We start from the raw sequence: 11,306 nt of genomic DNA, 5'->3' as shown, positions 1-11,306 counted from the left end.
GGGGAGAAGGGTGTAACAATGAATGAATGGAATTCCAAAATCTCTGTAGATGTTCATTGAAATGAAAAACAAACAACCCAAATTAAAAAAAAAAAGCCAGTGGAGGATCAACTCTGAGTCAGTTCTGACTGGATGGCGATGAGATGTGTTGCTGAGAAGGTGGCACAGTGCACGGTTTGCACGGTGGCATGACGTCCCGCGCTCGTGGTGTTAGGAAGCCAGGGCTGTCTGAGAAGGAGGGGAAAGGATCTGTAGCCCTGTGTCTCCCCACTCCCAGGCTCAGGGGAGGGAGGCTGAGCCTGAGGGGGGCAAGAACCTCGTGCCTCTCCGTAGACACCGTGGGCGCCGTGTGCCTGCCAGCCCAGGAGCAGCATTTCCCGCGGGGCTCGCACTGCTGGGTGTCTGGCTGGGGCCACACCGATCCCAGCCACTGTGAGTGAACTCCCAGGGCTCTGAGGGTGAGCGGGGCAGGGGTAGGGGTGCAGAGAAGTGTCCTTCCCTACGGTGACACCCCCCACCTCTTCCCGCCACATGTCAGCACCCTTTCCCGGATGCTCCCTTGGGTCTGTTTTTGGAAGAACAACTCCTACTTTCCCTAAACTTGCTCCCCTCATTCTAGGCTTGCCCTGTCTTCAGCATTTGGGGTACACGTGAACCCATATCTTCCTCTGGCCCATCCTAGCCCCCATTCTGGTCTGACTCTCTGTCCAGTGTTCCCAGTTTCCATCCTTGGCCCCCAACCTCAGCACTCCTAAAGCTCCCGTCCCCGCCGCCCCCCCCCCCCCCCGACCCGGTTCCTTGCTGCTCTGCCTGCCTGGTCTTACTCTGGACCCATGTCACATACAGCGCACAGCTCCGACACCCTGCAGGACACGGTGGTGCCGCTGCTCAGCACCCACTTCTGCAATAGTTCCTGCGTGTACGGTGGGGCCCTTACCCCACGCATGCTCTGTGCAGGCTACCTGGATGGGAGGGCGGATGCTTGTCAGGTGAGGCTCCCTGCCAGGGTCCCTGCGGTGGTGGGACGCTGAGAGGGTTTCCTGTGGCTGCTTGCCGTGTCAGACAGCCTCTCAAGGAGCAGGTTTTGGCTTTGGGGAGGTTTGGGCTTGAAAGCCCCTCAAGAGGGAGGTTTGGAGGCCTAGCCAGACGTGAGGGGCTTGCTGAGGGTTAACCTAGCAAGAGGCAAGCAGGTGTTTGCAAATGAGGCAACAAAGGCCAGGGTGTAGAGACTCCATGCTCTTCCACGAGGAAGGACTAACTGGCTATTGCTCTGTGTCTCGCTCTATTAGGGGGACAGCGGGGGGCCATTGGTGTGCCCAGATGGGGACACGTGGCGTCTAGTAGGTGTGGTCAGCTGGGGCCGTGGCTGCGCAGAGCCCAACCACCCAGGAGTCTATGCCAAGGTGGCTACCTTCCTGGATTGGATCCACGACATTGCGCGGGTGAGTTTAGAGGCAAGGATACCCGGCAAATTTCAAAAGGATCTCAACTCTCGGCTCAGTGCATGGAGTGGGAGCCTGTGCATAGCTCACCCTCCTGCGAGCTGTTGGAGGCTAAACAGGTGGGAGGCGATTGCCCATCTTTTGTCTTTTTCTTTTGGAGGCCCTGCTCGATTCGACCTGCCAGAGAGATGCCATGTTTCAGTTGGCAGTGCACCTCCCTACATTCTACCCACTGAATCAACTCATTGCTTTGAGTCCTCCTCACAGCTGACATTCTAGAGGGTTTTCAGAGGCTAGAAATCATACAGAAGGAGATCAGCCATCTTTATTTTATGCAACAGCTGTGGATTCAAACTGTCTGCTTTTGGGTTGACGGTACTACTCCTTATCCACCATGCCACCAGAACTCCTTGAAAATTGTCAACTGAACCTCTGGTCTGGGACCTCTCCGGGCCTTCAAATGGGATTAGGAAATGCTCCACAGAGTGGGTGAAAGAGCTTATAAAATGGTTGCATTGATTTGATATCAACTTAAGCATTGGCTGGGAAAGAGCAGCCCCACCATTTACAGGGTGACCTTTGGCAAATTCTTAGTTCTGCTAAACCTCAGTTTCATGGGAATCCCATCATGGGTGCCTTATAGTGTTGTGATTGTTTTCATGACGTAAGATCTGTAACATACTTAGTACAGTGTGAGGAATAGAGTGAGTGATCCAGAAGTGTTATGCATTTATCACCATCACTCATCCCTGCCTGCCAAGGCCGTTAAGCTGCTGGTGCCACATGCCCTGCACAGTGGGAAGAGCTCAGCATTTGGCAGTGTGAGTTCTCACTTCCATTGTGCCATTAGGCAAGCCACTCGGTGTCATCTGTTCAATAGGAGATTCTGGTCAGTCTCTGTGCAAATGAGATTGTGTATATCAACATACTCTACTGGTATTAAGTAGGTCCTAAGTGCAGGGTCAGCAAATGAAAACCACTTTTGCTACACTTAGGCACAGGAGTGGTAAAGATGTCCCAGATAATAAAGCCTAGGGTTTTAAGGGGATACCTGTAACCATCTTCTTTTTAAAAATTTTTTTATCTTACTATTTTTTGTATTTATTTTATTATTATTTTTTGCCGCTAGGACACCAGAGCTCCCTAAAATGGAATCATCGATGTTGTCTGTGAGGAATTTTAAATAGCAACTAAAATTGCTGTTGTTGCTGTTGTGTGCCTTCCAGTCAGAAACCACTCAAGACTGACTGACCACCCAGCAGGTTTTCAGGAGCAGTTAATCACACGGGAGGAGCTTGTCCATCCTCCTCCTATGGAGTAGCTGTCGGATTTGAACCGTGTACCTTTGGGAAATGCAGCACATCTTCTTCCCACTTGGCCACAAGAGCTCTCCTTGTAACTGTCTTCTCATTCAAACCTTATGATAAAGTTGGAGAAGTGGCAAGAAGCTGCACCGCAATCCCAGAGGTACACGGTTTGAATCCACCAGACGCTCTGCTGGAGGAGGGACAATCTCCTCCTGTACCAGTCAAATCTGATTTGATGATACACACACACACACAAAATAATTTTATTTAAAAAAAGAAAAGTAGGAGAAGTGAGTATTTCAGCTCCATTTGGTGGATGTAGAAACCATAGTTCTGAATGGTTAAGTGACTCACTTCAAGTTGCTTTTCGAGCACTTGGCAGACCAGACTGTGAACCCAGCTTTCTTAAGTTTCTACCCGTCTGTCTCTTGAAATCTCACTGTACACTGGCCTCACATTTTCCGCAGGTCCACTAGATGGAAGAGAAACAGCAGCACGCAATGCAGAAGGCATGGATAGTTGTCACCATTCTCAGAGAAAGAGAGAGAGAGACCACCACCACCCACAAGCTGGCTGCTGGGCCACAGGGCTCTGATTTCAGTTCCTCTTTTCTCAACAGAAAGAAACTCTGATGGAGGAGATACTGGGCTAGGTGGGGAGGGTGGGAATGCTGAGGGATGTGGGGGAAAGGAGAGAGGCAGGAGCCTTGTTTCCCAGCCCCTGTAAACATCTCTGGGGAGAATATCCAAGAAATACCTGGAGTCCTGCCTTTGTGTCTTCAGAAGATCCATGTGTCTCCCTAGAGAACTCCCTGGTTGGGAGGCTCCTGGACTGATGGAGGCAGGGCTGGGCCAGCCCAGACCAAGGTTACAGGCGTCAGGGCCCTCTGCACTGGTCTCACCTCCTAATGGTACTCACCCAAAGGCTCCTTCCTGTCCTCACTTCAAGATCCACTTCCTGTTTCCACCTCAGCTCTGGCTGGCCTTGCTTGATGTGGGAGCATTTTAAAACAGGAAATTGGAAAAGGAACAGGTGTTTGCTTTAAAATGACAGTTCCATGAAGTAGACCAAAGAGTTCTATGCTTAAAAAGTGCAATGACACATCTAATCTTTGTCCAGTTTTCACACACGGTAAGATGTACAATTTCAATTCTCTTACACATGCTGTTTAAAGTTTTGGTGTGTGAAAGCTTTTGAGCTTTAGAATTTTGGCAAACATTTGCTAATTTAGTTCTCTGAGTTTTAAAAATTGATGGTGGTGTAGTCCATAGGGAGTTGCATTGCTAACCCAAAGTTGGCATTTCTCTGGGAGAATTAATCCACCAATACCTTTGTAGGAGGAAGGTGGGAAGGTTCATCCTGTGTAATTTACAGCCTTCAAAACTCACTGGAGCCTCATGTAGGAGTTTTCTTACTTTTTATACGCCATGACGTACAACTAAAAGCCTCAACCATCCAAGTCGGGACATTGCAAATTTGAGTCCATTTTCTCTTAGGAAAAGCCTAGCCTTCCCATAATGCTTTTCTAGCCTAGGGAACTTTGGTGGCCTTAGTGGATAGAAGTGCTGTAAACCCAAAGATAGGCAATTTGAATCTACCAGCTGCTGTGCAGGAGAAAGGCAATTTCCTCCTGTATGACTGACTGACAGCTTCTGGGAACTCATTTGAGACAGCTATGAGTTGATTCCAACTTATGGCAAGGAGTTTGAGTTTCGTATTGTTTGGGTTTTTTCCAAGTTCTCATTTCAGAACTAGACCTTTAGCTTGGTGAAATTCCTTTTTCGTTTATGCCCATTTAGCGCTTTCCTGGTTAAGCTGCTCCTCTGTGCTCCCTTCTCTCTAGCAATTAAAATACAATTGGCATCTTGTTGTGAAAAACGGCAATGAATTTTTTATGGTGCTAACCTTAGGAAATGCAATTAGCATTAGCAATAACACGATTTTGTGAGTTTTTCAACATATTTTTTTTTTTAGTACAAATGAGTAGTCATTCCTGGAGGGAACAAGCTGGAAACGAAGCCTCCTAGCTTGCTGTGGGTTTATCACTGGGGAAGTGATTGCTGGAACTGAGCCATCAAATGCCCGAGACAACACCAGAGAGGCTCTGACAGGTGGCTGAGATCCCCCCTCCTGTGTCTTTAAAGCCCGGACTCCTGCTTTGACCCCTGAGACCAGCACCTGTCATCAGCACAGGAGGTGCTGATAGACTTGTTGACTGACGCCCCTGAGGAAGGAGGGCTGACCACAATCCCCCAGTAAGAGCATTCTGGTGTTTCCAATGTGCATTTGCTTAATTAAAGAGAAGGTTTTATTTAGTACAGTCCCTATGACATGTTAATAGAAATGAATAACATTTGAATTTCATTTTAAAAATCAAGTTTGCATGCAGTAGCTTATTTACAACTCATTACATCTCCATGGTGAAGATTCTGTTTACTGTTATCACCACGTAAGGTTAATTCCCACTTTTGGAGACCCCATGTATGTTAGATGTGCTCCACAGTTTTCAGTGGAGGATTTTTCAGAGCTGGACCTCCAGGCCTCTCTTCCAAATCAACTTTGTTGTTAAGAGACTCTGATCTACCTCCTTTGGTCGATCAGTTGAGTGTGTCAACCATCTGAGGCACCCAGATTCTCAGGGAAAAGATTTTCTTGAGACCAACCAACCTTGTGGTGTGGGTGAAGAGTGCTGAACGTCCCATGGACTGCCAAAAGAACAAACAACTCTGTCTTAACAGAAGTGCAACCAGAGTGCTCCTTCGAGGCAAGGACGGTACAACTTTGCCTCACTTTCTTTGGTGTGTTGTCAGAAGGGGCCTGTCCTTGGAGAGAGACATTATGCTGAGAAAGGTCAGTAAAAGAGAGGAAGACCCTCATCAAAACAGATTGACACAATGACTGTACCAATAGGCTTGGGCAAGACAGAGATTGTGAGGACAGTGTGGGATAGAGCAAGGTTCAGATCCATTGTTCATAGGGTTGCTATGACTCCCGCTTGGCTTAACAATACCTAACAACAACAACAACGTTGTGCATGAGTGAATGAGGTGACCCAATAGTCACAGGGGTGTAGAGCTGGAAGTAGTCATTTGGTCTGGTCACCTGCCTTCAGTAGTGTATTGCCATCTGGATTCTTCATAGAAAACCAAGGGCTTTTCATGAACCCTGTCTGAGACCCTTGATACAGAGTTCTAGTTCTCACTGAGATTCATGGTGACTTAAATGTTATAAATGATTATCTCCCACTGGAGAACCATAAAGAGTATAGTAATTAGAGATTTTGTTAATAGCTAGTCCCTGTTTACCTATAGAAGCTTCTGGGTTTTTTGTTTTTTGTTTTTTTTTTTTGGTCAAGCTTACATACTTTGACCATGTTGCAAGGTGGGATCAGTCCTTGGAGAAGGACTCCATGCTTGAGAGGATAAAGGGACAGTGCAGGAGAGGAAGACCCTCGATGAGATGGATTGATTCAATGACTGGGGTACTGGGGATAGGTGTGTCAGAGACAATAAGATTGACAAGGGATAGAGCAGGGTTTAGGGCTGTTGTACATAGGGTCGCTATGAACTGGAAGCAACTTGATGGCACATAACAACAACAACAACAACAACAACAACAACAACAACAATAACAACAACAGTCTCCTCTACAGATTTAGGAACTATCTTTATTAGCATCTCCTGGCCAGGCCCTTGGCAAAGAGCAGAGAAGTGAATGGTGAGGCCAGCTTCATTTGCCTGGGGCCAGCTGCTGGAGTGGAGGTGGTGACAGAGAAGGGTGGAGAAGACTTGGGTCCAGAAGAATCCTAATGAGGGCCAACTGGGTGTTCAGCCGTGTTAAGCTCTGAAGGGAATTGAGCGGTATAATAGCTTATTGGAGCAATGAAATTTATTTGCAATAAATTATTAGTGGTCATCCAAGCAAGGCACTGAGGAGTGACGCAGTAATTGCTTTGGGAGTTCCAGGAGGCCATTGTTAAATGAGTCAGGAGGGTACTTGCGCATGTGTGTGTGTGTGTGTGTGTGTGTGCGTGTGTGTGTGTGAAAGCTGTGCCCTCGCCTGTAGTAATCTGCATCCTGGGTAGATCTGTGCAGCCTTCTGAGGATCCTGGAAGCTGACTGCCATCCTCCTTCTGTGAGCTCAGGGGCCTCTGAGACCCAGTGAGGGTGGCCTCTTTCTCCTGGTGGCAGCTTCTGTGCGGTCCTGCTCTTCCTGGAAGGGTTGCTGGGAACAAGTAGGTAGCCCTGGATTCCTGTCTGAGACATTCCTAGGGCTTCCCTGAATTAATTTTTGAAGATGCTGGCTCCACAATACTGTAAATGGAATAAATCCTGGAAGCTGGTACAGCATCTGTCAGGAGATGGACATTTCCCGGTCACTCCATTGTTCTCTCTCTCTCTCTTCTGCCCTCTGCTGGTCTTCCACAGGAGACCCTTGTCTAAGTTCTCTTGTGCTGCTATAACAAATCCAACTTTTTGGGCTACTTTAACAAACACATTTCCTCATAATTTTGGAGACTTCTGGGTCAAATGCAGGATTCAGCTCCAGGGGGATGTGCTCTTCCTCTTCCTTCACTCTGCAGCCTCTATTTCCAAATTCACTGACCTCCCCATCCCCAACCTTTCCAAGCATAATGTCATTTTCTAAAAATTAGCCAGTGAAAATGCTGTGGGTCACATCGTTCAGTCCAGTTGTGGACCGGGCTGCCATAAGTCAGAACAACCCAAAGACAGATAACAGCAAAATCCTCGGTGCCATTGGGTCAGAGTCAACTCATAAATGGCTCTCCAGCAGGTTTTTGGAGGCTGTAAATTACATAAGTTGCAGCTGGTGGATTTGAATTGCTGTAGAGGAAAGGCCTTTGTGCTAAGCAGTGTGCCACACTGTAGACGACACCACTAGAGCAGTAACAGCTACAGGGTAGGAAACTACTCCTGGTAGATAAGGCTCTTTTGTCTTCTACATTCCAAGACCAGAAAGGAAGGAGTAGAGCAGGCACATTGCTGGTTCGGCTGAGGCCCCAGGGCAGGGCAGGTCAGTTTCCGGGCGAATCTACCAAGGAGGTTTCTCCAGCATTTGGTGCTGACTCCATCACATTGGGGAATGAACCAGAACACAGAGAACAGGCTGACCCGGGAAGGCATTGTTTCCCTGTTTGTATGCTTCTGCTGGAAAGGCCAGCAGACTCCAAGATGGACAGGCCTTTACGGGGAGCGGTTTCCCTGCTGAGCTGCAGACGTGTGCTCCCTCCTCCTCCAGGCTGAGGGCATTAATAGCAGGAGACAGCCTTCCAGCCTTCCAGTAGGACTTCCTTCTGACTGGAGGAGCCCATTCACTGGGGACCGTGCTGTCCTGAGCTGGTGACTCAGCCTCTCCAGCTGGGGGGCTCTCCTCTGCCAAATCAGTGGGCTGGATACGGTGGCTCTAGGAAACTGGCCGGGCCAGACTCAATTTAACGAACGCACACTTGCTTCTTGTCACAGTTCACCGCAGCCTCAAGGTTAGGTTCCTGGAGAGGAGCCGGCTGGCTGGGGCAAATCTAAAGGATCAGATGAGCATCTGGTTTCTCAGTTTCACACCAGTACAGCCCTGATGGCTGCTCTCCCTGAGGCCCGCCCGCCTTCTGGCTCCTTGGGAGCAGCTGCTGCTGTTGTTGTTAGGTGCCATGGAGTCAACTACCACTTACAGTGACCCTGTAAACAACAGCTCAGTACCTTGTCCTGTCCAGAGCCTGCCTCACTCTCCCTGACGTGGTGGAGCCCATTGGTGCAGTCCCTGTGTCAATCCATCTCAGTGGGGGTTTTCTTCTCTTTCGCTAACCCTCAGGAAAATGACTGGAGTTCATTCCCCATGTTTGTCAACATTTGTACCATTGGAGAACTTGAAGCCTCAGCCTTGAGGGACACGCCTGTACTCCTTGATGCCCCAGTCCACTTACTTCTCTGACACTCTAAGTTCTGTGTGGAACCTCATGAACTCCTGCAGACAGCTGGGGAATCCTCACTCTACCACATGAAGATCACAACCACTTCCTTCTTCCTGTCTTCCCTTGACAGCTCCCAGGTGGCTACAGGAGTCTTCTTCCTGTGAGGGGCATAATGAGGGTGGCTTAGGGGTAAGGAATTGTGCTGCCGACACAAAAGTGTGCGGTTTGAATCCATCAGCTGCTCTATGGGAGAAAGGTGGTTTCCTCTTGTGCGATTTACTGCTTTTGAAAACCTGCTAGAGGGTCAGCTATGGGTTGGTTCTGATTCAAAGATTCACAACAACAATGGAGATAGCTGAAGCAGAGATGCTCTGGTAGCCTAGTGGATAAGGAGTTGTGCTCCCAACCCTAAGACATGTGGTTCAAATTCACTAGCTGCTTCTCAGGACAAAGATGGGCAGTCTCCTTCCATGCTATTTACACCTTCTGAAAACCTGCTGGAGGGTCAGCGATGAGCTGGTTCTGACACACTGGCACTGAACAACAACAGAGCTAGACACAAGTGCTGCAGGCAGCTGGTAGCCAGGGTCCATCCAACCTGGTCATGCCAGGCAGGGGAGGAGAGCTCCTTTTCTACAGCACCTCAGTTGGTAGGTAACCTTGACTCAGCACCCTAATTTGCCGAGCATTGTTTTGTTCTTGGCATTGAAGGTTTCTTGTTTTAGAAAACCTCTCAGTCCCAGACAAACCAGCACAGCACCTTAAGTCGCACAGCTTTTCTTCTCTAAAAAAAGGAGTTTTGCAAAATCTAATGACACTGCTGCCTTCTTCTCAATTGTCATTACCTTTGAGTTGGAGAACGTATTAATATCTGACCCTCCAGAGGGGGCTGTAAAATCACATGGAAGGAGATTGCTCATCTTAACTCTTGAGGACCCACCGGTGGATTCAAACTACCTGCCTTTGTGTTGACAGTACAACTTCTTGCCAACAAAGTCACCACTCTGAGCACAATAGAAGGCCCAACATTGGAGGAGATGGTGTCTGGAAGTTCTCAAACCTGGAGTCTTGCAAAGGCCATGACATCAGCAGATGCTCTGTGGCCTTGAGGCTCTGCAGGGAGGTCACTGCATTAACAAGATCTACGGCCCACCTGCTGCCTTCCCATGGCAGCTCCTTGGACAATAATCAGGGCAACCAACCTGCATGCCATGTAATACTCTGAGCATACAGCCTCACCCTCCCAGAAACCCCCCAGCGACTTAGAGATGATTAAGAAGATGAAGCTCCTTGATTCTACAAATGGCCAATGTGCTTGGCTGCTAACCAAACCACCCAGAGGTGCCTCAGATGTGCTTCTGAAGAATCGGCTTCTGGGAAGCAATGCTCTGGAGCATGGTTCTCCCCGGACACACTGGGACTGCTGCGAGCCATGTTCCTCCAAGGAAGCTGTGAGCACTGACTTCTTGATTTCTCCCAGTTTCACTAGCTTCTGATCCCTAGAGCCTGGCCCAGGGCTCAGCAAGTGCCTGGTGCTTGCGGGCAGCAATGTATCCTGGCTGAGGGGGAAAAGTGGTGCTGCCACCCCAGAGGAACTGAAGTCTCCCTTCTGGCTTTGGCCTTCTAGACCCGAGAGAGAATAGACTGCTCCCTGCTCAAGCCTGAGCCCACAGGGATTCTGCTGGTTTTGTTTTGCCTTAGCAGCGCCAACTGAGATGAAGCTGTGAAAAATAAGATTGAGCGAAGGTTTGTTGTTCCCACACGGAGCCCCGTATTTGTACAAGAGGGAGCAGAGAGCTCACATTTGTGCAGTAGATGAGAGTCTGGTATTCAGAGGTCAGACCTTGGCACTGTCTTTCCAGTTAGGGTGCTGGGTGGAGGGAAGGTAAGGGGAGGGTTTTTAGAAACTGCCCTGCAATCCCAAAGAAATGTGGTGTGAATCCACCAGCTGCCCACAGGAGAAGGATGGGCAATCTCCTCCTGTGTGATTTGTTGTTGTTGTTGTTATGTGCCGCCGAGTCATTTGCGACTCATAGCGACCCCATGTACAACAGCCCTAAACCGTGCTCTATCCTGTGCCAATCTCAATGTCTCTGACACACCCATCCCGAGTACCCCAGTCACTGAATCAATCCACCTCATAGAGGGTCTTCCCCTCCTGCGCTGTCCCTCCACTCTACCCAGCATGATGTCCCTCTCCAAAGACCTGTCTCTTCTTACAACATGTCCAAAGTATGTCAGACGAACCCCCAGAATCCTTGCCTCCAAGGAGCAGCCTGGTTTAATCCTCTCTACGATGAATCTGTTTGTTTTCTTGGCAGTCCATGGTACATTCAATACTCTTCTCCAGCACCACAGCTCAAAGGCGTCAATTCTTCTATCCTCCCTAGTCATTGTCCAACTCTCTGATGCATAACACGTGATTGCAAAAACCATGGCCTGTATCAGGCGGACCTTAGTCTCCAGAGAGACACTGTTGCTCTTGAGTATTTTGGAGAGCTCCCTAACCGCAGACTTTCCCATCGCAATACGTTTTTTGATTTTCTGGCTACTGGTGCCAAGAGCGTTGACCGTGGAGCCGAGCAAACTGAAGCTGTGAACAATCTCAATCTCTTTGCCATCCATCCTGAT

At 48.8% G+C, this 11,306-nt stretch overlaps 1 protein-coding gene across 1 annotated transcript in view; it reads left to right on the top strand.

The window, feature by feature from the left end:
• The window catches only part of TMPRSS5 (transmembrane protease, serine 5), a 14,315-nt gene extending 10,914 nt beyond the window's left edge, over positions 1 to 3,401 (top strand). Inside the window, exons 9-12 of the mRNA XM_006890868.1 lie at positions 334 to 432; positions 847 to 989; positions 1,290 to 1,454; positions 3,369 to 3,401. Of these exons, the coding sequence (XP_006890930.1) occupies positions 334 to 432; positions 847 to 989; positions 1,290 to 1,454; positions 3,369 to 3,401 (440 nt within the window). The remainder of the gene's footprint in view (positions 1 to 333; positions 433 to 846; positions 990 to 1,289; positions 1,455 to 3,368) is intronic.
• The last annotated feature ends 7,905 nt before the right edge of the window (positions 3,402 to 11,306 follow it).

The sequence above is a fragment of the Elephantulus edwardii genome, unplaced genomic scaffold (assembly GCF_000299155.1).
Source record: "Elephantulus edwardii isolate Elephantulus edwardi_28Jun2011 unplaced genomic scaffold, EleEdw1.0 scaffold00093, whole genome shotgun sequence".
Lineage (NCBI taxonomy): Eukaryota > Metazoa > Chordata > Mammalia > Macroscelidea > Macroscelididae > Elephantulus > Elephantulus edwardii.
The sequence above is the reverse complement of the archived record's forward strand: the minus strand, read 5'-3'. Positions and strand labels throughout refer to the sequence as shown.